Genomic DNA, 25,210 nt, shown 5'->3' with positions numbered 1-25,210 from the left:
CCAATGAGGACGAAGGTGAGAGGTGGCCATATTGAGTGAGGGCAGAGGCCCATTCATGCTCTCTTCACCCGCCGCGCGAACAACGGAAGTGACGATGTGTTAGCGGAAACACGCTATGCTCCGTTTGGAAAGATGGCTGCGTCCAGTTTGACGGGTCTTTGCAGAAGAGCCTCAGCGGTCCTGAAAGCTACCAAGTTGCTAATATGTCCCAAGGCCGCTGCCAGCCCAGGGTAAGCGATGTGAGGAGTAGGTCTGTCCACCTTTTCTAGCTCCCGGAACGGCCCAGAGCAGCTCCGAGGGAACGGCCTAGATGGCCGAGCCCACCGCTGTGGGTTTGTGACCTTGCAGAAGGAGCCCTTGTTAAATTAAACCTAGCAGCACAGCAACAGACCACTGGGCTGGGTGACCTTTGGGTGGGGGGGACACGTTTCTGAAGAGTGTTTGATTATGCACTGTACGCTGTGTCTGGTTTGTGTGGTGAAAAGGAAGGGGTCTTCGTACTTCTAGGTTCTGTCACAAAGAGAATGCCCATAAAGGGTTCGGTAATGAAACTAGCCAAGTCCACTGAAAATTTTATGCAAGTTTGAGAAAGGAACATCCTACAAATGCACATTATTTTTTTAAAAAAATTTTATTAACAACTTCCATGATTATAAAAAAATACCCTATGGTGATATCCTCCCTCCCCCCCCCCCCACTTACCCCTTTGAAACTCCATTTTCCATCATACCCCTTCCCCATCTTAATAAGTCTCTCTTTTACTTTTGATGTCTTGATCTTTTCCTCCTCTTATGGTGGTCTTATGCAGGTAGTATCAGGCACTGTGAGGCCATGGATATCCAGGCCATTTTATGTCAGGAGGGAATATGTTGTAAGGAGTCCTACCCTTCCTTTGGCTCTTACATTCTTTCTGCCACCTCTTCCTCATTAGACCCTGAGCCTTGGAAGGCAAATGCACATTATTTTTAAATGAAAGGTAACTTGTCTTTTGGATTGACCAGTGAGTTTTTATGCTAGGGTGTGTTTTCCTACCCTTTGTTGACATTTGCCTGCAACGAGCTGAGTTTTATAAGAGTACCTCTGCCTTTTTACATCGTTGGAGGCACACTGATTGACATTTGTGTTCTATTGTATTATTGCACAAATAACTTAAGAGATAAGCCTTTGGCTTTTTCCCCCCCCATTTTGTTTAAGTTCAGAGATTATAAGTTGAACAAGGTGACAGACTTGAATCAATTTTTTCTTCTCTCTCTTGCTTAAAATGGAAATAGTTACTGTAAAATGAATACCTGTTTGCTGAGAAAAAGGAATAAAATATTTAGAAGAAAATAAAGAAAATAAAAATCAATTGTATACCCGGGAAAACACGTTTCATTTCTATCCATTGTTTTGTTTATTTTTTATTTTTTTTGTTCATTTTTATTTATTTATTTACTTGAGAGTGACAGAGAGAGAAAGAGGCAGATAGATGGAGAGAGAGAGAATGGGCGATCCAGGGCTTCCAGCCACTGCAAACAAACTCCAGATGCATGCTCCCCCTTGTGCATCTGGCTAACGTGGGTCCTGGAGAATCCAGCTTCGGACCTGGGTCCTTAGGCTTCACAGGCAAGCGCTTAACTGCTGAGCCATCTCTCCAGCCCTCTATCCATTGTTTTTTAACTTTGTAGGTGCACATATATTTTTTGTTTACTGTTGTTTATCCATTTTTTTTAATAAAAACTGTCAAATCAGGGCTAGAGAGGTGGCTTAGCAGTTAAGGTATTTGTCTGCGAAGCCTAAGGACCCAAGTTCAATTCCCCAGTACCCACATAAGACAGATGCACAAGGTGATGCATGCATCTGGAGTTCGTTTGCAATGGCTGGAGGTCCTGGCATGCCCATTCTGTCCATCTGTCTGTCTCTCTGTCTGTCTGTCTGTCTGTCTCTCTCTCTCTCTGCTTTGCAGGTAAATAAAATATTTTTTAAAAATCCTGTCAAACCAATAGAAAAGTTGTTAGAGTAAGACAGAGTAGCCATATAGTCTTCATTTCTATTAACCACTCATTAGTTTTTTGTCACATTTCTGTGTATGTCTATATTTATGAACCTTTTATTAGGCACTGTGTATCAAATACCAAATTTCAAACATCATGTCACATGCATAAATCGTATTAACCACAACACAAAGATTGTTTGAAGAAATATACCATTATGTAGCATGGAGTACAAATTAAAATTGTCCTGGTTCTTTCTTCTCTCTTTTTTTTGAAGTGTTCAGAATTCATTGAAGCATCATTTACTACATTTGTTACCATTAATTCAAAACATTTACTCCCCCACCTTTTCAGGATACTGGTATTTGTGGTAGTATTAGTTTAGAATAACCCTCTTATTGGACTCCTCTGATTATGTCATCATGATTAGATTCAAGTTAAGTATTCTTGGTAGGAAAATAACACCTGTGATACATTTCCCATTTTATTTTAGGTCACTTTACTGGCCATTCTAAAAAATACTTAAATCATAGGCTTACTGCTGTAGTGGATGAAGGGCCTAAAAATGTTACATTAAACTAAAAGTGTGTTAATGTACTATGTCTAAAATTATAGCAGTCTTTATGGTACAATATTAAGTATACTTTCTTAAGCATTTTAAAGCTTGCTATTTCTGGTACAAAAATATCTTGAGTGGGTTTTTAAAATATTATAGTGAGAAAATGATTCAACTTAATGCTTATAAAATCCAGATATTGTAAAACTGTAATCACTTGATGTATATTCATTTGCAGATATTCTCTTAGTTTGTTGCCTAAGAATGCACCAGATATCACATCCCTTCAGCAACGTAAGTCACTTCACACCACATTGCCAAGGAAAGGACTCGAAGAATTTTTTGATGACCCAAAGAATTGGGGGGAAGAAAAAGTAAAATCTGGTGAGATATATAGAGTGGCAATACAAAATATATTTATTGAATGTGCCATCATTCTAGGATTATCCAGTTTAGTAATTATTTGGGTATTTACTTTTTTAGGATTTCCTTTGAACTAGTTTGTAACATACGCCTTTAATCCCAGGAGGATTGCTGTGAGTTTGAGGCCAGCCTGGGCTACAAAATGAATTCCAGATCAGTAGTGTGAAGTAGAGCAAGGCCTTCCCTCAAACGATAAAATCAATTTTGGGGGAGGGTGGGGGCTCTTCACTAGAAAAACTTTAAAGGTCATTATAACAATAGAGTTAGCAGTCCCTTGACAGGTTGACAGAATGTTTAGAAAAAGAATAGATTCAAATTATCAACTAAAGTGAGGTTAGGGATTACTTTAGGTTATTTTTTTTAGTGATAATTGAACATTAATTTATAATGACAGGATAATGTTAAGGTATGAAAATTCATTTGATATTAATGTTAACAGTTTTTGCATGCTATTGCCAGTCATGTTACTAATATTTTCATAGTGTTGTTTAATTGAATTATATAATGGTGCTATTATATATTTTACCAATAAGAACATAGATTTAGAGAGGATAAGTAATTTGTGAAGGACAGAGAGCTAGAAGCATTATTTCATGCTGTGAATTTCTCGATTAAATAGGAGCTGCATGGACCTGTCAACAGTTACGGAATAAAAGTAACGAAGATTTACATAAACTTTGGTAAGTATCCTAAATAGGGCAGTAGCCCAGTGGTTGGAGCAGCTGTAGTATAGTATAACGCTGTGTGATGAAGGAACTGGGCACAGTCACTTGCTCCATAGTACTGTGGGTGGTTATATGATTGGTGAGAGCATGAGAGAATTTATAAATAGGGTAGATTAGATTACATTAAGGCACATAGATCAGTTCTAAAGCAGTTGGGGGTTTAGAGACTTTAAGAGCTACATGTCAAACCAATACTGTCACATTAACAATTTGACCAATTTTATTTTACTTTTTTTCGAGGTAGGGTCTCACTCTATCCCAGGCTGACCTGGAATTCACTATGCAGTCTCAGGGTGGCCTCGAACTCATGGCAATCCTCCTACCTCTGCCTCCCAAGTGCTGGGATTAAAGGCGTGCGTCACCACACCCGCTTTGAGCGATTTTTATTCAGTTTTTAATTTAATTCTCATAAACTTTTGAAGTTGGTACCATTTGATTTCCTCTTCCTACATGAAGAAACTAAGGCTGAGAGAATGAAGGTATTCTGGGTCACACAGCCAATCTTGGATTCCTAAATTAGCTCAGAAAATGATGTGGAAAATGGCTAGTAAAATTAGGCTTTCTTTTCCTTACCTGTTTCATACCTTTGTTCTTTAGATTGGGGATTCATGTTGAAGGTTCCTTTAATTGGGAACTTAGGGTTTTCTGGCAGATTTCCCTGAAGAACTTGAGAAGATTTATGATAGGGTTGCATTTTTAAAATATATTTTTGTTTATTTTTTATATATTTGAGAGTGATAAATGGAGAGAGAAAGAGGCAGATAGAGAGAGAATGGGCATACCAGGGCCTCCAGCCACTGCAAAACGAACTCCAGGTGCCTGTGCCACCTTGTGCCATCTCTCCAGCCCAGGGTTGCATTTTTAATTGAATATATTTAGCCCATACTTGTTTTTGAAATTGCATGTGAAATATGTAGACTCCTGGCTTCTCGTGAATGGTCAGACCTATGGTCTGGCAGCACTGTCCCTGTATCCCTGCATGAAAGCAATTAGCTGGTCTGTGTCCCCACCAGTTCTTTGACTCAACCCACTTCACTGATAATTCTTGTAGTAGACAGTTCAACAATGCTGAGATGAACAGCCAACCAAACCCTGTTTATGGGAGGAACAGAATTGATTTCAGTTAACGGATCCAAGGGAACTTCCATTAGTGGAGGAAGAAGATGGCTGCTGTTCATCAATCCAAGCAAAGAGAGACACCACTGCCAGCGAGCAAACACCGAAAAGCAGCCAGTACAAACCCACCAGTGCCCAGACCTCTCTGCATACCTTTAGTCTGGAATTCAAATCAACCCCAAACACATCTTGGGCTGGGCCCTAGGATCCACCCACAGTGATACCTCTCCAGCCAGGCAGCTGGAGACAAGCTTTAAGAAACCACCTGAGTCTATGGGGGACATACATTCAAACTATCACAATTGTTATTTGTCTAGGCACTCTAGTAGGCATTACATTTTCTAACTTGAAGGATTAATTACATTTCTTAGCAGATTAAAAAATTGAAAAGTGCTTACAAAACTCACTGATATTGTATGTTTATTTGTTATAAGAAAATAAGATACCAAAACATTACCATTATAAATTGCCAGTAAAGGGAAACTTGGGACTTTTTCATTCATTGTGGCTAAAATCAAACTGCCTTTGACCTCTCCTTTCCCCAGTTGTCTTTTTTCCATAGCATACATTCCTTTGTCTCATTTACAGTGCACTCCAGTTGTTCCATTTCTTCCAGTTATAATTGTAAAACGTATACACAAAACCTCCCTCACTCAACTCTGCTGGGCTGGGTCAGTACCTCTGCATAGGCTGGTGTGGTCTCCCTTCCATCTGGACAAATCTCAGCTCTAGAAAGCTTTCCCTGGTCATCTTGGCTCAAGAAAAGAGACCTCATCTTTCTACTTCATTATTCCAGTATGTTCGTTTGTTTTCTCTCTCTCTCTCTTTCTCTCTCCCCCAATAAGTCACTCCAGAAATAGCATGGTAGAGTAAGAATAGGATGTTTTTATACAGCAAGCCAGAGATTTTAATCCAGAATTGGCTGTGTGACTGAGAACACCCTACTTCTCTCAGCCTTAGTTTCTTCTTGCAGGAAGAGGAAATAAGCAGTGCTCACCTCAAAAGGTTGCTGTGATAGGAAATCAGAACTGAATATAAGGTGCTCCAGTGTAACCTGGCATGGAGCAGGTACTTAGTAAATGTCATTCATCACACGTCTTCCTCTTCTTTCCACTTGGAATGCAGAGACTGTGACTTGGCTCTGTTAGGACTCTCCTAACACTTCATTCATGGCACTCACTTACTGAGCAGATGAAGCAGCTAAGTGCAGCACCATCGAAAGGATTGTTCTTGGCAGTGGTTTCTGAAGGGCTTTCAAGTACAGAACATGAAATTTGATGTGACAAATCACAGCTTTACTAACATCACTCAGAGTAGCGTTGTCTTTGTGTTCTTTAATCCAGGTATGTCCTGCTGAAAGAAAGGAACATGCTTCTCACTCTGGAACAGGAGGCCAAGCGGCAGAGTTTGCCAATGCCAAGTCCAGAGCGGTTAGAAAAGGTAAAGCTGTGGGAGGCTAGAAACTTCTGTGGGGTAAAAGTGAAAAAGAAAGAGCATATGGTTCCTTTTTTTTTTTTTTAAAGCAGATTTGAAGAGTTGTGCACCCATTAAAACTCTCTCATTATAGAACATTTCTGACACCTAAAAACCAAAGTTCATGCTCCTCTGCTGTGACCTTATCCGACCTTGAGTAGATACCTAGGAATAAGGTTGTTGGGTCATCCATGGTGAGTCTGTTTGACATGTAAGAAACAATTAGTAGTTTGCTAAAACATGCATAGCTGTAATGGCTACAGACATGATGTCTCAAGAAATTCAAGGAATGTGTGGAGTGAAAGCTCAGGTGTTTCCACAAATCATGGAGAAGGTGACCCTGGCTTAATGAAGTCTGAACTACATACTTGGTTCTTTGCAAACTTTACTTTACATGTTACTAGAGATGCCGAAAAGCCTAAAGGAATAGTACCAAGTGTTCTCTTAGAGTCTTCACCCAGACTCCATGAATAAACATTTTATCATACTTGTGTTACCATCTTCTCTTTCCCAATTCCACATACACATGTTTTTCCTAGACTTGAGACCAAGGTGGATGTATCATGTCCTTTTATATAAAAAACATTTCCACACAACAGAATTTGCTTCCATAACCACCATATAATTTTTTTAAAAAATTTTTTATCCGTTTCAGAAAGAGAAAGAAAGGGAATATGGGCCTGCCAGGGCCTTCTGCCACTGCAGATGAACTCCAGATACATGTGCCACTTTGTGCATCTGGCTTTATGTGGGTACTAGGAAATTGAACCCAGACTGTCAGGCATTGCAAACAAGCACTTTTGACCATTGAGCCATCTCTGCAGCCCAACTCTATAATTTGTAAATTAGGAAATTAACATTGGTGTAATCTATATATGTTAGATTGTATCAAATATCTTAACAATATTCTTTTTAGCAAAAGAAAATTCTAAGCTGGGTATGATGGCACATGCATTTAATCCCAGCACTTTTGTGGCAGAGGTAGGAGGATCGCCGTGAGTTCGAGGCCACCCTGAGACTACAGAGTGAATTCCAGGTCAGCTTGGACTAAAGCAAGACCCTACCTCAAAAAAAATGAAAGAAAAAAAGAAAATTCTGGATCATGCATTTTCAGTTTTTCTGTAGTCCCCTAATCCATAGATTCAGTCTTTGTTACATGAGTTGTGTTGAAGATTATGAGCTTGTCCCTCAGTTTGAATCTGATGTTTTTCGTGTTCAGATAGACAGGGTAACTGGATATGGTAGTGCATGCTTATAACCCCCACTCTGGAGCCTGAAGCCAGAAGATGATGAATTCCAGGCCAGCCTAGGCTACCTTTGCTAATTAGCCTATCTCAAAAAGCAAAACAATCCCTGGCATGCCCATTCTTTCTCTCTCACTTTCTTGCTCTCTCTCTAATAAGTAAATACAAATTTAAAAATCTTTACTTTTTAAAAAAATACTTAAGGGATGAGCGTGGCGGCACATGCCCTTAATCCCAGTACTCAGGAGGCAGAGGTGGGAGGATCACCATGAGTTCAAGGCCACCCTGAGAATACAGAGTGAATTTCAGGTTAGCCTGAGCTATAGTGAGACCCCACCTCGAATAACCAAAAAAAAATGTGTGTGTGTGTGTTTAAAAATAAAGCTGGGCATAGTGGCGCACGCCTTTAATCCCAGCACTCAGGAGGCAGAGGTGGGAGGATTGCTGTGAGTTCAAGGCCACCCTGAGACTCCATAGTGAATTCCAGGTCAGCCTGAGCTAGAGTGATTAAAAAAAAAAAAAAAAAGAATGATGGGAGTATCAGCAATGACATATGCATTTCCTCGGGAACTACAGAGTGAATTCCAGGTCAGCTTGGACTAAAGCGAGACCCTACCTCAAAAAAAAAAAAAAAGAAAGAAAGAAAGAAAGAAAATTCTGCATCATGCAGCATGTAGGTATGCTCTACTGAGCCTGTTGCAGTAGCAGTGTGGTTAAGTACCTTCGGTCAGGTTTTCCTGCTATGCACATACATTCTTCCTATCTAAATAAGCATCTTGTTAGGGTGGACTTTGAGATCTTATACTTAACTTTCACTCACAGGGCTTAGCGTGCCCTGATGATTCTTACCTGAGCCTCTTGTGTTTGGTGAGATCTTCTAATCCCATCATCATTCATTCTGTACTTATTAGTTGGCTTTCTGCTGAAAGGAAAGGCTTTCTTGTTCTTTCTCTCCTTCGTCCTGTAACCGGTCGTCACGCATTTGGCCAGTGTAAGTCTCTTCAGGCTGGACCCTGCTTCCTTAATGCTCTTGTTTTCTTTTGCAAATTTGTATCATTTTCAAATACAAATGACTCCTATCCTTCCTCCCTTTCTTCCTCCCATTCTTCCCCCTGTATTTTCTTCCTTCTGTTTACAGTCACAAGTATCCTTTTGCCAGCCTCCTCTTCCAGCGCATCTCTAGAGTGTTGTGCTTGGTAGTCAAGCACTCATCCACTGAGCTAAATCCCCAACCCCATCCAGCTCACCAACTCTTACAGTTGTCTTACAGTTGTCTGGAGGTTCTCTCCACATTTGCCCCTTCCCCATTTTTCTGGGATATGCAGAGCAACACTTTCTTCTAAAGAGGTTCGCCAAGATGTCCAAGACCCATTTAGTCCTTTCTCTGCCCCCACATTGGGACCAGCCACTTTAGAGAAAGAAATCTGATACTTAAGGAATATGTATTTCAGGGGCTGAAGAGATGGCTTAGTGATTAAGGCACTTTCCTGTGAAGCCCAAGGACCCAGGTGTGATTCCCTAGTACCTGCATAAGCCAGATGCACAAAGGAGAGCATGCATCTGGAGTTCATTTGCACTGGCTAGAGGCCCCAGTGTACCATTCCCTCTCTCTCTCAAATAACTAAGTCTGTAGAAAATGATGTATTGGAGACTAGGATCTCATGGTCATTATCCTCATTGCTGTGTGACGTAAATTAAAATATATATATATTTTTTTCACACAAGCACACATACACACATAGTGTATTTTCAGGTGTATATTAAGGAAATTTATATTATTTGGACTCTTAAGTACGTCAGCAAGCAAGGCACTTGATAAACATTCTTCACTGATGAATGCATTTCCTATAATGATAGTATCTAGTAATACTTCTGAGTTTAATTAATCACCCCTCCCTGCTAATGTATTTCAGAAATAAATTCCCCAGTAGGTCATATACACACTAGTTTTTTGGGGTTTGTTAGGTTTTTATTTTCATTTGAGAGTGGGGAGGGGGAGAGAGAGGGAAGGCGGGCGGGAGGGTGGGCATGCCAGGGTCTCCAGCCACTGCAAATGAACTCCAGATGCATGCACCACCTTGTGCATCTGGCTTATGTGGGTCCTGGGGAATAGAACCTGGGTTCTTTGGCTTTGGCAGCAAGTGCCTTAACCACTAAGCCATCTCTCCAGCCCCACACTCTAGCTTTTTAATTAATAGATTTAAAAACTTCCTTCAGGTAAACTAATCATAATTTTTTATTGCTGTGTGTGTGTTTTAGCAAAGTCTCATTATATGTACCCAACTGGCCATGATTAGAAACATGTATTACCACACCCAGCTACTCATAATTCTTTTAAAGCTCAAATATGTCTAATGTTCCTAACATTTTATTGGCATACTACTAAGGAAATTCTCAAGCAATAATAAAAAGATTATTCTAAACATAAGATACAAACTAAAGATTTGAGTTTTTTTTCCAGGTGGTTGACTCCATGGATGCATTAGATAAAGTTGTCCAGGAGAGAGAAGATGCTTTACGGCTTCTTCAGACCGGTCAAGAAAAAGCAAGGCCTGGTGCCTGGAGGAGGGACATCTTTGGAAGAATCATCTGGTACATAGTTGCATTGTGCCTCGTTGACAGTGGAGATCTGTTCCCAGGCTTTATGTTTTAAGAAGTCTAAACAGAGGGCCAGGCGTGGTGGTGCACACCTTTGGTCACAGCACTTGGGAGGCAGTGGTAGGAAGAGTTAGAGGCCAGTCTAGAATTAAAGTGTGAGTTCCAGGTCATCCTGGGCTAGAGTGAGACCCTACCTCAAAAAAAAAAAAAAAAAAGAAAAAGAAAAATCAGCTAGGCATAGTGTCGCACACCTTTAATCCCAGCACTTGGGAGGCAGAAGTAGGAGGATCTCTGAGGGTTAGAGGCCACTCTGGTACTACATAGTGAATTTCAAGTCAGCCTGAGCTACAGCAAGACCCTACATCAAAAAACAACAACAACAACAACAAATTAAAGATGTGAATTATGTAACGAGAGTTCTCCAACCCCCTCAGAGCACCAAGAATATGAATGAAGGTCACTTTATTGGGTAAAGCTAGTACCATCCCAGCCATCTCATCCTTATCCCATTCCTGTGACTGTTATATATGCAGTTAATTATAACAGAGGTTCTTGTCTTATGTAAATCATAGGACATTGCAAGAATCTCATGACTTATTTGCATGTGTGTACTAGTGTGCAGGAACACATGGGCATCTGTGTGGAGGCCCGAGGTTGATGTCAGTTCCTCACTACCTTGTTCTGAGTCAGGGTCAGTCTGACTACACAAGCTTATTGAGCCCTACCTCCCCAGTGCTGGGATTACAGGCATGCACCTCCATTCCTGTTGTTTTGTGTGATGGGCTTGGGGGATCTAAACTCAGGTCCTCATGCTTGTGCAGCTTGTTCACCCACTAAGCCATCTCCCCAGATGCACAAAAATAAAGACATATACATGTAACTTCAGGTTATAAAACCCATGAAGCAAACTTGAAGATATACCTCTGCTCTTTGTCCATTAAAAATCTACAACTAGGGCTGGAGAGATGGCTTAGCAGTTAAGCGCTTGCTTGTGAAGCCTAAGGACCCTGGTTCAAGGCTCGATTCCCCAGGACCCACATTAGCCAGATGCACAAGGGGGCACATGCGTCTGGAGTTCGTTTGCAGTGGCTAAGCAGCCCTGGCATGCTCACTCTCCTCTCTCTCTCTGTGTCGCTCTCAAAAAAAAAAAAAAAATCTAGAACTAGTCCGGGCATGGTGGCGCACGCCTTTAATCCTAACACTCGAGAGGCAGAGGTAGGAGGATTGCTGTGAATTCAAGGCCACCCTGAGACTAGTGAATTCCAGGTCAGCCTGAACTAGAGACCCCCACCTCGAAAAAAAAAAATCTGTAGCTACGGGCTAGGGAGATGGCTCAGCAGTTAAAATGCTTGGTTGCAAAGCCTGCCAGCCTGGGCTCAGCTCCCCTATACTCAAGTAAAGCCAGGTACACAACAAAGTAGTTATATGTGTGGAGTTCACTTATAGCGACAAGAGGCCCTGGTGTCCCATACTCCCCGCTCCCTCTCTCATTGTATTCACAAATAAATCAAAACATACACACACACAAAAACTAGAACTATTAAAAGTTCTTAGGCTAAGGTGGCTTAGTGGATAAAGTGATTGCCCTGCAAAGATTAATTCACTTGAAGCCAGTTAGGAAGAAAGATGGAAGTACAAAATATACAAAGTGTTTTTCTCTAAAGTAGTGATGCTTTGCTTTCTTGGTAGGCACAAGTTCAAGCAATGGCCTATTCCTTGGTACCTAAATAAAAGATACAACAGGAAACGGTTCTTTGCAATGCCTTATGTGGAGCGTTTTGTCAGGTGAGCACAAATCCCCTTACTGTATTACAGCCTGTTTACGTCAGATGACATAGTAAACCTTTTTATATTTTAATTTCTATTACATAAACAATACATGGTCGTTATAGAAAAACAGGAAGATTGAATTACAGAAGAGAGAAAATTGAAGTCATATTTCACCTCCAGCCAGTTAACAGGTGTTATCCTTTCAGAATTATCAAAAATGGCTTTTTGTATATGTGTGTAAATAGGTGAGGAAATGCTGTCACACGAAAGTGAAGGTCCAAAGCATTTATCAAGTGTGAGCTTGTGTTATTCCAAGACTAATGATGAAAAGGGGCGATGGAGAGAAGGGTCTCTGAGTTATGAGTCTCTGAATTCATAGTGTCCTACAGGGTCTTCATCTCCGCAGTCTCCACTGGATAGAGAATATACTGCATTTATTGGTAGAGGAGTGTAGTTGTCCCAAGAATCACCAACTAGAAACTAAAGTTTTTTAAAACTGGTTAATTTGGGCATGGTGACACACCTTTAATCCCAGCACTTAGGAAATAGAGGTAGGAGGATCGTTGTGAGTTAGAGGCCAACCTGGGGACTGCACAGTGAGTTCCAGCTTAGTCTGGGCTAGAGTGGACCCCTACCTTGAATCTTTCCCTACTCTCCCCCAAAACAAAACTGGTTAAAACACTGATTCCATATCCAAAAGCAAACATAAAATAGTTCACCCCCCAAAACTTGAAATCCCATAGAAACTTTGGTGCTTCTGAATTTATCATGTCCCAATATTAATGCTTCCTGTTAGCAGAGTCTGGGGTGCTGTGGTAGAGAGCAGTAAAACCAGATAGTGCCTACTCACCACCTTTAATCCCAGCACTGGGGAGACTGGAGTACAATAGCTTTGAGCTCAAGGCTACACTGAGCTAGAGTGAGAGACCCTGCCTCACAAAGAACAAAAAGCCCAGCATACTCAGTGAAATCCTAGCTTCTCTCAAATAAGACAGGAAAATGCCTTGGTCGCTTCAGCACTGAACTTCTGCAGTCTTGCTGATTTGCAAGGACTGTGGACTCAGCTGTCTCTTGCAGCGGCGCACCATGGTGATCGAAGTTGCAGAGACAAACTGGCATGGTTGAGGGTTTGATGCAATTGATTCGGCCACATTTAGAGAAATAAGAAAATCTTTTTTTTATAAATTGCTTGTTATGCGTTTATTATTTTAGACTAAGACTTGAGAAACAAGCCCGCACAACAGCAAGAAAGAAAAGCTTACAGAAGAAGAAAGAAAAAATTCTTCAGGAAAAATTTCCACATCGTTTTGAAGCTCAGAAGTCAAGACTTATTTAATATGAACTCTTAAAGCTCTGTTTTGTTTTTCTTCACGGTGGTCTGTATACTACGTATATGTTAAGTGGTTTATAAAGCAATCATGTTTCTGAACAAATGACCTCCCAGTTATTTCTGGAAGTTGTGTACTGCAGAATTAATCCCCACTCTGTAGGGCTTTCTCAGTGTGACAGTTAGCTGAGCTGTCAGAGCAAAAGGCAGTAAGGTTGCTTTTGAAATTCAGGTAATTTTACTACTTCTGCTAGTAGGATGAAAATGGGATTTTATAATGCTAATAAAACAAAATAATAGTAAAAAGTTAGTGTTTAAAGAGGCAAATCACAATACACAAGTCCAAAACATGTTTCTGGAATGGCTAGTAATTTTTATTTAATTTTGTAAGCCTAAGATAAAAGGCATAGGCAGTAACTCTTACTAGTCAATAAAAGGCAATCCTACCAACCCACTGGTAATTAATATACTAAAAAGAGTTGTAAAGAATTTTACTGAAAGCAAAATATTTAGAGAAAATAGACATTTATACAAAATTATAAAATGCGCTTGTAATAAGAATAAGTGTATTTCAAGGAAAGCACAAACTCATTTTAATTTATAGCAGTTAAAGCCTTAAAAAATTTAAGTGGAAATTGAAATATGCAAACATGTATAAACATTCTACAAAAAATGGTCGTTTTTCCTGAGTGTACTAAAGCTATGAAACACAAGGTGACACGGGAGGTCAGGGCTTGGGAACTCTCAAGGGCATTTCCTTTCTACACACTGCTTCCCTCCTTCTTCGTACTCTTGCTTGGAGATCCACATCTGTTGAAAAGTACCCTGTAGAATGGAAAGAAATATATCATGTCTCACTTTTTATCAAGTGCTTTTTATTCTTAAATGCTGACCAATTCCTAAAGGCCTAGGAACTATTAAACCCTTCCCCCAAAATAGCCCTCCCCACTCTCTTCTCGTTTCCCTCCTCCAGAACCAGCTGAGGACTGGATAGAGCCTTGCCTTTCAGGTGTTCAAAAGGACTGCAACTTTCTGTGCCTGTTACACAGTCCAGGATGTGGCAGAGAAAATGAAGGCAGTAACAGAAATTGTTGGAAAACCTCAGTATGTTTCCTTCAACCCTTCTGAGGGAAGAAGGCTCCAAGCCTAGGATCGAGAGATGTACAAGTACTGTTCAAAGAACCAGCACCATGATTTCACTTGCCCCAAGACTGTCTCACCAACAGTCCAGGGAACTTTGAAATGGAATGATTTAATTTTAAATGCACTGCAGACAAAAGCCAGCACTTGCCAGCAGAAGTATGACAAGACACATGACTTAACTTTTCTACCCCTGTATGGAAGGGAACTTCAACCAGGCTGACAAGTGTTCACTAATAAGACAAAAGGACATTTTGTATACCAGAACATTCAGCCAGCTGAATGTGGGACTGAGGCAGGAAAACTGCTTAAGGCCAGATTCTCTCAGGAAAAAAAAATTAAAATATGCATGTGCATCTGTATGTAGATAGCTATAAAACGTAAGGATGAATATTGTTAGTAAATTTAGTATTTCAACAGTATACCAAATCTGAGTAAGAATCCTTTTGAAAAGTAACTGCTCAACTAACCAGAGAAGCTAGAATGGAACCACCAATCCAGGAGCTAAACCTCCGTTCCACCGTAGTATTATTTGCAATCAGTTTCAGCCGCATGCTCTACAAAGGAGGGAAGAAGCATTAGGACAACCAAGACAGCTGGCTCAGCTTAGAAATTCAAGTGTGACATTTTTTCAATTACCAAACTTGGTGACTTTTGAAACAGCTTAAGTTCCTTATTTACAGTTCATATTCTGTCATAGCAAGCATACACATAACACAGGTAAGGTGCTGTCTTACACTGCTTCCATTTCATGCAACCCCAACTGTAATCATCCCAGCCTGCCTCCCCTCTCAGATCTCCCTTCTGGGCTTCATGCTGTCCCACCCTTCCACCTCAGTGGTTCTCACACTACTCGCCTACCAAACTAGGACTTCTTTTTGAATTCACATTTTCTTTTCAGAATGATTTTGGGTTTGTTTGTTTATTTATTTATTTGAGAGACAGAGTAAGTGCAGCAGAGCCTCCTGCCGCTGCAAAGAACTTCAGATACATGTGCCACTTTGTACATCTGAGTGTACATGGATACTGGGAATTGAACCCAAGCAGTCAGGCCTTGCAAGCAAGTGCTTTTAACAGCTGAGCCACAGGTTTTTCTTATAGAGACAGGGCCTCACTATGTAGCCAAGAATGCCCTTGAACTTGTGATTCCCTGCCCCAGCCTTCCAAGAACACCATCATTTTGAATTCACACTTTCTATTTCCCACACTGGGGATGGAACTTGGAGCCTTGCACATGCTAGCCAAGTGCTCTACCACTTAGCTATCTTCCCAGTTCTCTTACTTTTTAAAAAAAATTTACTTGAGAGAAAGAGAGAGAGAGAGTGATAAGAGAACGGGCACGTGCAAACGAGCTCCAGACGCATGTGCCGCCTTGCATCTGGCTTACGTGGGTGTGGGTCCTAGGGAATCGAGCCAAGGTCCTTTGGCTTTGCAGACAAGCACCTTAACCACTAAGCCATTTCTCCAGCCCCTCTTTACTTTTTGGGATACAGTCTCACTAAGTTGTCCAGTGACCTTGATGTCATTGTGTAGCCCAAACTAGCCTTGAACTTGTTTTGTAATTCTAACTCAGATGGGATTACAGGCCTGCCTAACAAGTTTGGCCACACTTCCCATAACAGATTTTCCCCATTCTTGGGAACCTGCCCCTAGGGACAGCTCTCAAACTGGTGATAGTAACCTGTACACAGACATAAGCCTGAGTTTTGTCACTAAACTGGCAGGGGTAGAGCACAGGGCAAGGGAAAGGTGCTGGAGATATGAAGGATAAGCACGTAAAGGAAAGCTATCAATACAAATGGAATCTCCCCACCACCCCTTTGACCTTTACCTCCTGAAGGGCAAAACTATGCTTGAGCAGCCCTTGGACCACCAGTGCCTGTACTTGTCATGCAAGGACTTTCTAAGATCAGTACTGCTTTGGGGATGCCCTGGGTCAGATTCTTTTTTTTTAATTTTTTTTATTTTTGAGGTAGGGTCTCACTCTAGCCCAGGCTGACCTGGAATTCACTATGTAGTCTCAGGGTGGCCTCGAACTCACAGCAATCCTCCTACCTCTGCCTCCCGAGTGCTGGGATTAAAGGTGTGCACCACCATGCCCGGCTGGATCAGATTCTTACATCCAAGAATGCAGTACCTCTAAACCATGCATCAGTCTTGTAGCTGCATCAATACTCAGTAGGGGTGTGTGTGTGTGTGTGTGTGTGTGTGTGTGTGTGTGAATGAGATGCCTTAAGACTAGTAAAGGTACAAATTCTACAAACATTATTAGGGCTTAAAGTTTTAAGTTAATATTAATGAAGAATACCTTATTTAAACACAAACACACACCTGATATTGGTTTAAAAAATTTAAAGGTTAAGCCTATTCTTGCTACCATGTAAATCACCTCCTCTCTGAACCCCAAGTTTGTCTAGTCCTTTTAAAATTACCACAATCACCAGGCATGGTGGCACACTCCTTTAATCCCAGCACTCAGAGGCAGAGGTAGGAGGATCACTGTGAGTTTGAGGCCACCCTGAGACTACATAGTGAATTCCAGGTCACTCTGGATTAGAGTGAGACCCTATCTTGAAAAACCAAACATAATAAACATAATAGAATTAGCACAATGCTCCTGTGATTTTTTTTTTTTAATATATGAGGGTCAATGGTCTTCTGTCAAACTTTATCCTATAAATTTGCTACTATGATTAAAAAAAATCCAAACAGCTCATTAATGAAACATGGCCTGCTACACATCTGTTGTGGGTTGGATTATATCTCTTAAAAGGCTATGCTGAAGTCTTAATCACTGGTGCTAGAAGTATGCCCAATGTGGAACACTGAATCAGCTCAGAAGAAATCAGTGGAGGAGGTATTCCTGTCACGCCATCACGACAGGTGTCCTGTGCAAGGGAGCAGAAGCAGATGCGAGTTGAGCACTGCTGCTAAAGCGCAGGGTTTGGAAGCAGGAAGCAAAGGTTGTCCCCCAGCATCAAGGAGGGAGTGTGGCCCAACAGCACCTTGACTGCACACTGGATCTCCATAACTGACAATTTTCCACTGCATTAGCCACTGATCTGTGATGACATCTGTAACTGTAGTGAATGACATTCATTCTTTCCAGGCACACTGTTCACCTATACAACTGTACACCAACTACACTCAACCACATGCACAGGCCGTCCTCTACCATACTTCTTACACACGGCCTTCCCTTCACCTACATGCAACTTGACAGTGTCCATTCACGCAGCGGCTCCACGAAGCCCTCCTCTTGACACTCCTAGAGAGGTAAGTCTCGTTCCCCAGTGTAGTGAGCATCTGGCTCATGGCATACTGAACCACTTAGCACATTACAAGTGTTTTTTGCATGCCTAACCTTCCTGGTAGGATGAGCCCTTGTGGGGGAGTAATTATACTTGTCTTCCCCGTGCCTACCAGAATAGAAGCACTTAAATATAAAATGAGTAGATAAGGGCTGCAGTTACGGCACTTGCCTGCAAAGTCAAAGGACCGAGATTCAATTGCCCAGTACCCATGTAAAGCCAGATGCACAAGGTGGTACATGTGTCTGGAGTTTGTTTGCAGTGGCTAGAGGCCATGGCATACCCATTCTGTCTCTCAAAAATTTTTCTTTCAAGTTAAAAAAATAAATTTTTAAGAAGATGACAATCAGGCCAGGCATGGTGGCACTTGCCTTTAATCCCAGCACTCGGGAGGCAGAGGTAGGAGGATCGCCATGAGTTCGAGGCTACCCTGAGATACATAGTGAATTCCAGGTCAGTCTGGGTTACAGTGAGACCCTACCTTGAAAAACAAAACAAAAGACAAATAATACCAATAGGTAACATTGAGAAATTATGGTTAATAAGCCAAAGGACCCAGGTTCGATTCCCCAGGACCCATGTTAGCCAGATGCACAAGGGGGCATAAAATATGGAGTTCATTTGCAGTGGCTGGAGGCCCTGGCATGCCCATTCTCTCTCTCCCCATCTTTCTCTATCAAATAAATACATAGTAAAAAGTAAAGACATATTAAGTAAAAATGTGCAAGGCACACACAAAACATCTCCTGAAAAGCACACCATTCTACACCATCAGTGAGGATACACAAGACTAAACAACAATGAGAACTCACTGGAGGAGTTTTCTGAGATAACTCTCTGTTCAATCTGTCAGTGAAACTCTGGATCAGCGTGTTCCCTCCTGCTACAATCACACTGCCGTAGAGGCCCTAGGGTAAAAACAGAAACAAGTTAGCTCCTGATGCTTCCAGCTAATCAGGGTAGCATATGCCTTTAATTATATAGCACTCCACAGGCTGCAGCAGAAGGATTACAAAGAAGCTAGACTGAGTTATATAGTGAGAACCTAGCTTTTAGGAAAAAAGAAACCAAGAAAACTAAAGCCCTCCTCTACAGTTCTGCCATCCTGCTACACTGCCTGTAGGCAAGAACTAGCCTCAGAAGACTCTGATGGACACCGAGCTTGAGGAGCCACCAACTTCAAACTGCTATTCTAAAAATCGTAATTGCCCAGGCATGGTGGCACATGCCTTTAATCCCAGCACTCGGGAGGCAGAGGATCGCCGTGAGTTCGAGGTCACCCTGAGACTACATAGTGAATTCCAGATCTGCCTGAGCCAGAGTGAGACCCTACCTCAAAAAAAAAAAAAACAAAAAAACCCCAAAACAAACAAACAAACAAAAATTCGTAATTGCTTGGCAGAACAGCTGCTAATATTAAAGGTATAGTTTATTAATGACTTCATCTTCAAGTACTCATCCAGACATGATTATATCAATATTTACATGAGATCTTTTCTCATCAGGACAGGTAATTGTTTAGTAAATTATAATCAACACAGTAGAGTTAAAATGACAAGAGCACAATATAAAAATCATAGCCTGCTGGACATGGTGACACATGCCTTTAATCTCAGCATTCAGGAAGCAGAGGTAGGAGGATCACCGTGATTTCGAGGCCACCCTCAGATTACATAGTGAATTCCAGGTCAGCCTGGGCTACAGTGAGAACCTACCTCAAAAAATGAAAAACAAAACAAAACAAAAATTATAAGAATCATAGCCAAACAACGTTACCATTTAAAATTTTTTTATTTATGTTAAGACAAAAGCTGGGCGTGGTGGCACACACCCTGAATCCCAGCACTTGTATGGGTAGGAGGACCACCGTGAGTTTAAGGCCACCCTGAGACTATGTAGTCAATTCCAGGTCAGCTTGGGCTAAAGTGAAACCCTACCTCGAATGGGCACACCGGGGCCTCTTGCACTGCAAATGAACTCTAGATGCATGTGCCACTTTGTGAATCTGACTTTATGTGAGTACTTAGGAACTAAACCTGGGCTGACAGGCTTTGCAAGCAAGCACCTTTAACTGCTGAGCCATCTTCCCAGCCACAAAATGCTTTCTTTTTCACACAGGTATGCGGGAGCTTCAAGATACACACACTGAGGCCTCCCAAATAAAAACTAATTCCTTCTTATAAGAGTCTATGTACATCTACTTTCCATGTATACACTAAAAAGTTAATGTTAATGGTTTTAAAATAGCTAAACTCTTAAAAACTTATTCTAGGAATCTAAATCATCTAAATATTTGAAACAAAATGGAACAAAAAAGTTATCTCATCTGCAATCATCATTAATTTGAAAGTGAAATCTCAATAAAAATGGAAGTCATCATTATTGTAAATGTATTTCAATTGCCTGCTCTGAAGTGGCCTTCAAATAACACTAAAAAAAACCTCCAAACCTTCCTGTCCTAGAGACAGTACAGGTCTGTTCAGGAAATAAACGTCTTTCATGGTCACTCAAAGGCCTTTACAACCAACCTAAGTAAATACTCAACCAACACAGTACACAGAGTCAAGCAATAGCACAATGTAAAAATCATCTAAATCAACTCCATGTAAATGTTACACACTTTAAACCACGCCTTCCTGAAACACAAGAGGGAGGAATAAAGCTGTACTATATCAAGAAAAACACCAGTTTCATGTATTTTGGTTTGCTGCATTTTAGGAAATCAAGCATCCCTACTCAAAGAAGCTTCCTGTAAGAATACCAATATTCTCATGATCTGCAATGCCCAGCAGAGTAACCATGAGCCACGTTTACAGTGGGGCTGGCACAGCAACACAGCTGAGTTCAAGTCTCATTCCATCATTTAAATCATACACATGTTCCAGAAGTGCACGCTGCATGGATCCCACAGCTCTAGAGTTCTGCACTTCGCCTTTCCTGGTGTTTCATCCTTTACACATACTACAAATTACTTCAAAGTGGCCGAAGTTGTCAACTGAGCAATGATTTGGGGCATTTTACTGCCCTAAAAGAAGAGACTGGCACTTACTGGTCTGATATCAATATCACACATTCCAACACTTGTGGTGACAACATGACTGACCCCCAACATTGTATTTCCAGACAAGCCCTAGAGCAAAAGAAAATAAGTGTTGATGCAGAGGCGCTGCAAGTAAAGCACCCACCCCCAACAAATTAACCTCATTAAAATTAAAATTAAATTAAATTAAATTAAACCTTTAGGTTTTATAATCCAATACACATGCTACACATAAAAAAAAGCCAAGATATTTGTGAAGTAAGCTATCATACCTTCACATTGGAGGGATCAAACAATCCTTCAGGGATTTTTAGCCGCTCTGCACCAAAATCACAGTTGTAACCATTGGGGAATTCATAATGAACAGTCGGCATCTGTGCGGCTACTCTGAAAACACACAAAGCATAAACACTCCCTCAAAACCCCAAAGCACTACAGGGACGATGGCACTGTGACACGCGGAGCACACTCTCCTTCACAATCACCACGGGGACGACACTGTGACACGCGGAGCACACTCTCCTTCACAATCACCACGGGGACAACGACATTGTGACACGCGGAGCACACTCTCCTTCACAATCACCACGGGGACGACGACCCTGTGACACGCGGAGCACACTCTCCTTCACAATCAACACGGGGACGACACTGTGACACGCGGAGCACACTCTCCTTCACAATCACCACGGGGACGACGACCCTGTGACACGCGGAGCACACTCTCCTTCACAATCACCACGGGGACGACGACACTGTGACACACGGAGCACACTCTCCTTCACAATCACCACGGGGACGACCCTGTGACACTCGGAGCACACTCTCCTTCACAATCACCACGGGGACGACGACAGTGTGACACGCGGAGCACACTCTCCTTCACAATCACCACGGGGACGATGACACTGTGACACGCGGAGCACACTCTCCTTCACAATCACCACGGGGACGACACTGTGACACGCAGAGCACACTCTCCTTCACAATCACCACGGGGACGACACTGTGACACTCGGAGCACACTCTCCTTCACAATCACCACGGGGACGACACTGTGACACGCGGAGCACACTCTCCTTCACAATCACCACGGGGACGACCCTGTGACACTCGGAGCACACTCTCCTTCACAATCACCACGGGGACGACGACAGTGTGACACGCGGAGCACACTCTCCTTCACAATCACCACGGGGACGATGACACTGTGACACGCGGAGCACACTCTCCTTCACAATCACCACGGGGACGATGACACTGTGACACGCGGAGCACACTCTCCTTCACAATCACCACGGGGACGACACTGTGACACGCAGAGCACACTCTCCTTCACAATCACCACGGGGACAACACTGTGACACTCGGAGCACACTCTCCTTCACAATCAACACGGGGACGACACTGTGACACGCGGAGCACACTCTCCTTCACAATCACCACGGGGACGACCCTGTGACACTCGGAGCACACTCTCCTTCACAATCACCACGGGGACGACGACACTGTGACACGCGGAGCACACTCTCCTTCACAATCACCACGGGGACGACGACCCTGTGACACGCGGAGCACACTCTCCTTCACAATCACCACGGGGACGACGACAGTGTGACACGCGGAGCACACTCTCCTTCACAATCACCACGGGGACGACGACCCTGTGACACGCGGAGCACACTCTCCTTCACAATCACCACGGGGACGACGACCCTGTGACACGCGGAGCACACTCTCCTTCACAATCACCACAGGGACGACGACCCTGTGACACGCGGAGCACACTCTCCTTCACAATCACCACGGGGACGACGACAGTGTGACACGCGGAGCACACTCTCCTTCACAATCACCACGGGGACGACCCTATGACACGCGGAGCACACTCTCCTTCACAATCACCACGGGGACGACGACACTGTGACACGCGGAGCACACTCTCCTTCACAATCACCACGGGGACGACCCTGTGACACGCGGAGCACACTCTCCTTCACAATCACCACGGGGACGACGACATTGTGACACACGGAGCACACTCTCCTTCACAATCACCACGGGGACGACGACCCTGTGACACGTGGAGCACACTCTCCTTCACAACTACAGAGCACCAATTTGTAAGAAATTAAAACATATTTACAAACAGTATTCAGTATCTACCATAGCTTTATATACTGGACTGAACACATTCTAGCATTTTTAATATTAAAACAGTATACCATTAAATTAGGAAAACATACTGTTCATCGTAAGTTGAATCTGACACTTGAAGAACAGAAGCTTGAAAATCCTGGATGACACACTAAGGATGAGCAAACAAGTGTAAGAAACAAGGTTGGACTCTGCTTGTCATCTACATTTAACAAGTAAAACTCCCTCCTGAGTGGGAGATTTGACAACAGCTGTGGATGGTAAACCTTTTACAAACCACAAAGCTGTAGCATGCATTCGTAAGGATCAAGAAACCCAATTCTGAACGTTTACATGAAAATTTATAAAATATGGTTCAGGGCTGGAAAGACGGCTTAGTGGTTAGGTGCTTGCCTGTGAAGCCTAAGGACCCTGGTTCGAGGCTCAATTCTCCAGGACCCACGTTAGCCAGAAGCACAAGGGGGCGCACGCGTCTGGAGTTCGTTTGCAGTGGCTGTAGGCCCTGGCGCGCCCATTCTCTCTTTCGCTCTCTGCCTGCCTGCCCGTCCCTCCCCCCCCCCATCACTCTCAAATAAATAAAAAGAAACAAAAAAATTTATAAATAAATAAGTACATAAAATATGGTTCAGAGAGAACATAACCAAAGTACATTTATAGGAATTGTAACTTATATACAATAGAGTTATGTAAATTATAATATGTGCATTACAACATATATACAAAACAATGAGATACAAATATTAAGGAACCTGTGCCATGGTACTACATAGCTAAACCAGTCTCAGAACATCATTTTTTCCTTAAAAATAATTTGGATTTAAAAGCCAGATTTTATACCTGAATATACACACATACACATCTTCAGTATAAATTTGGAATTGCTGCACATAACATAAAAGTTAACACTTTTTGCTGTTAAATAGGCAGGACCTGTAGGCTGATAAGGGAAAATAATTTCTAATTATCTAGGTAAAATTACTAATCCTTTCCAATTTTCCATTTTCCAACATATACAACTTTAGTTATGTAACCTAAAATATACTGTCACATATATACTCTCTTAGTAAATAATATATACTCTCTTAGGAAATTACGACTTATTCTTTTACAAAAAACAAATACGTATCTACGGATTGACAGATTGTTATACTAACCTCTCACCCATACAGGTCTACACATTCAGATTTTTAGGAGAGAGCCTGTCACTGGCTGGTTGCTGAGAGCGGTCACAAGTATTTTAGATATGGCTGGTTAATGCTGGGAAAGGAAATGTATACCATGCTAGCAGGCTCTGTAGGAGCTAGAATCAATTTCTTAGTCAAAAGAAAACAAAAAAAGAAAAAGGAAAGAGAAACAGAATAGCATAACCCTTGTTTCTACCCTAAAACTAAAATTCCTTCCAGGGCTTAGCACAATAATCCAACTGAAAATACAATAGTCTGGAGAACATTTCACCGATATACAAAGTGCCACACACACCCCACTGAGCTATTAATATTTTAAACATTTCTTTAAATATTTTATTCATTTGCATGGAAAGAGACAGAAAGACAGACAGAATGGGCACACCAGGGCCTCATGCTGCTGCAAATGAACTTCAGATGCATGCACCATTTTGTGCATCTGGCTTTACTTGGGTCCTGGGGAATCAAACCTGGTCCATCAGGTTTTGCAAGCATCTACCTTAACTACTCAGCCATCTCTCCAGCCCTGAGCTATTAAATTTATTTGTAAAGTATCATTAAAACTACAGAGATATGAGCCAGGCGTGGTGGCACACACCTTTAATCCCAGCACTCAGGAGGCAGAGGTAGGAGGATCACTGTGAGTTCAAGGCCACCTTGAGACCAGGTCAGCCTGGCTAGAGCAAGATCCTACCTAGAAAAAAGCAAAACAAAAAACTACAGAGCTTGGTGCTGGAGAGATGGCTTAGTGGTTAAGACAGTTGCCTGCAAAGCCAAAGGACCTAGGTTCAATTCCCCAGGACCCACATAAGCCAGATGCACAAGGTGGCACATGTGCCTGGAATTCATTTACAGTGGCTGGAGGTTCTGGTGTGCCCATTCTCTGTCTCTCTCTGCTTCTCTCTCAAATAAATATAAATAAGTAAAGATTTTTTAAATACTACAGAGCTTAAAGTACAATGTGTTCACATTCTTTTACAAAGAGAGTAAAGAAAACTTACATTACACATGTAGTTGTGCCAGGACCTTGTGACTTGTGGCAGTTTCTCTTTTCTTTTCCAGTTGGCTGGAGATCCTTCACGTACAGCCTCCTGAGAGTACCAAGAGCATGTGCTTAATTAACAGCCTTCACAGCACATGAGCAGGGAGCTAAAGATCAACTTCACAAAGAAA

The 25,210-nt window shown here is 42.0% G+C and overlaps 2 protein-coding genes across 2 annotated transcripts in view; one reads left to right on the top strand and one right to left on the bottom strand.

The window, feature by feature from the left end:
• The first annotated feature begins 93 nt into the window (after nt 1-93).
• On the top strand, nt 94-13,311 carry Mrpl47 (mitochondrial ribosomal protein L47). The gene is made up of 7 exons (XM_004652321.2): nt 94-230; nt 2,768-2,913; nt 3,572-3,632; nt 6,137-6,233; nt 9,972-10,102; nt 11,798-11,893; nt 13,091-13,311. The coding sequence occupies exons 1-7, from the start codon at nt 133-135 to the stop codon at nt 13,212-13,214; spliced, it is 753 nt and encodes a 250-aa protein (XP_004652378.1). The 5' UTR covers nt 94-132; the 3' UTR covers nt 13,215-13,311.
• A 242-nt stretch (nt 13,312-13,553) lies between these two features.
• The window catches only part of Actl6a (actin like 6A), a 31,588-nt gene continuing 19,931 nt past the window's right edge, over nt 13,554-25,210 (bottom strand). The window contains exons 8-14 of the mRNA XM_045130126.1: nt 25,039-25,128; nt 22,943-23,004; nt 20,969-21,083; nt 20,706-20,786; nt 18,469-18,564; nt 14,816-14,902; nt 13,554-14,030 (exon numbers count right to left, since the gene is read on the bottom strand). Coding sequence (XP_044986061.1) covers nt 13,950-14,030; nt 14,816-14,902; nt 18,469-18,564; nt 20,706-20,786; nt 20,969-21,083; nt 22,943-23,004; nt 25,039-25,128 — 612 coding nt within the window. The 3' untranslated portion in view covers nt 13,554-13,949. The remainder of the gene's footprint in view (nt 14,031-14,815; nt 14,903-18,468; nt 18,565-20,705; nt 20,787-20,968; nt 21,084-22,942; nt 23,005-25,038; nt 25,129-25,210) is intronic.

This window comes from Jaculus jaculus, chromosome 11 (genome assembly GCF_020740685.1).
Source record: "Jaculus jaculus isolate mJacJac1 chromosome 11, mJacJac1.mat.Y.cur, whole genome shotgun sequence".
NCBI classification, from domain to species: domain Eukaryota; kingdom Metazoa; phylum Chordata; class Mammalia; order Rodentia; family Dipodidae; genus Jaculus; species Jaculus jaculus.
This window is presented reverse-complemented; position numbering and strand designations above follow the sequence as displayed.

Bases quoted from the DNA above. Each gene is read 5' to 3' on its own strand.
- Mrpl47 (XM_004652321.2), top strand. From the start codon at position 133: ATGGCTGCGTCCAGTTTGACGGGTCTTTGCAGAAGAGCCTCAGCGGTC. The intron at 231-2,767 runs GTAAGCGATGTG...ATTCATTTGCAG, and splicing joins AAGGCCGCTGCCAGCCCAGG to ATATTCTCTTAGTTTGTTGC. The intron at 10,103-11,797 runs GTACATAGTTGC...CTTTCTTGGTAG, and splicing joins ATCTTTGGAAGAATCATCTG to GCACAAGTTCAAGCAATGGC.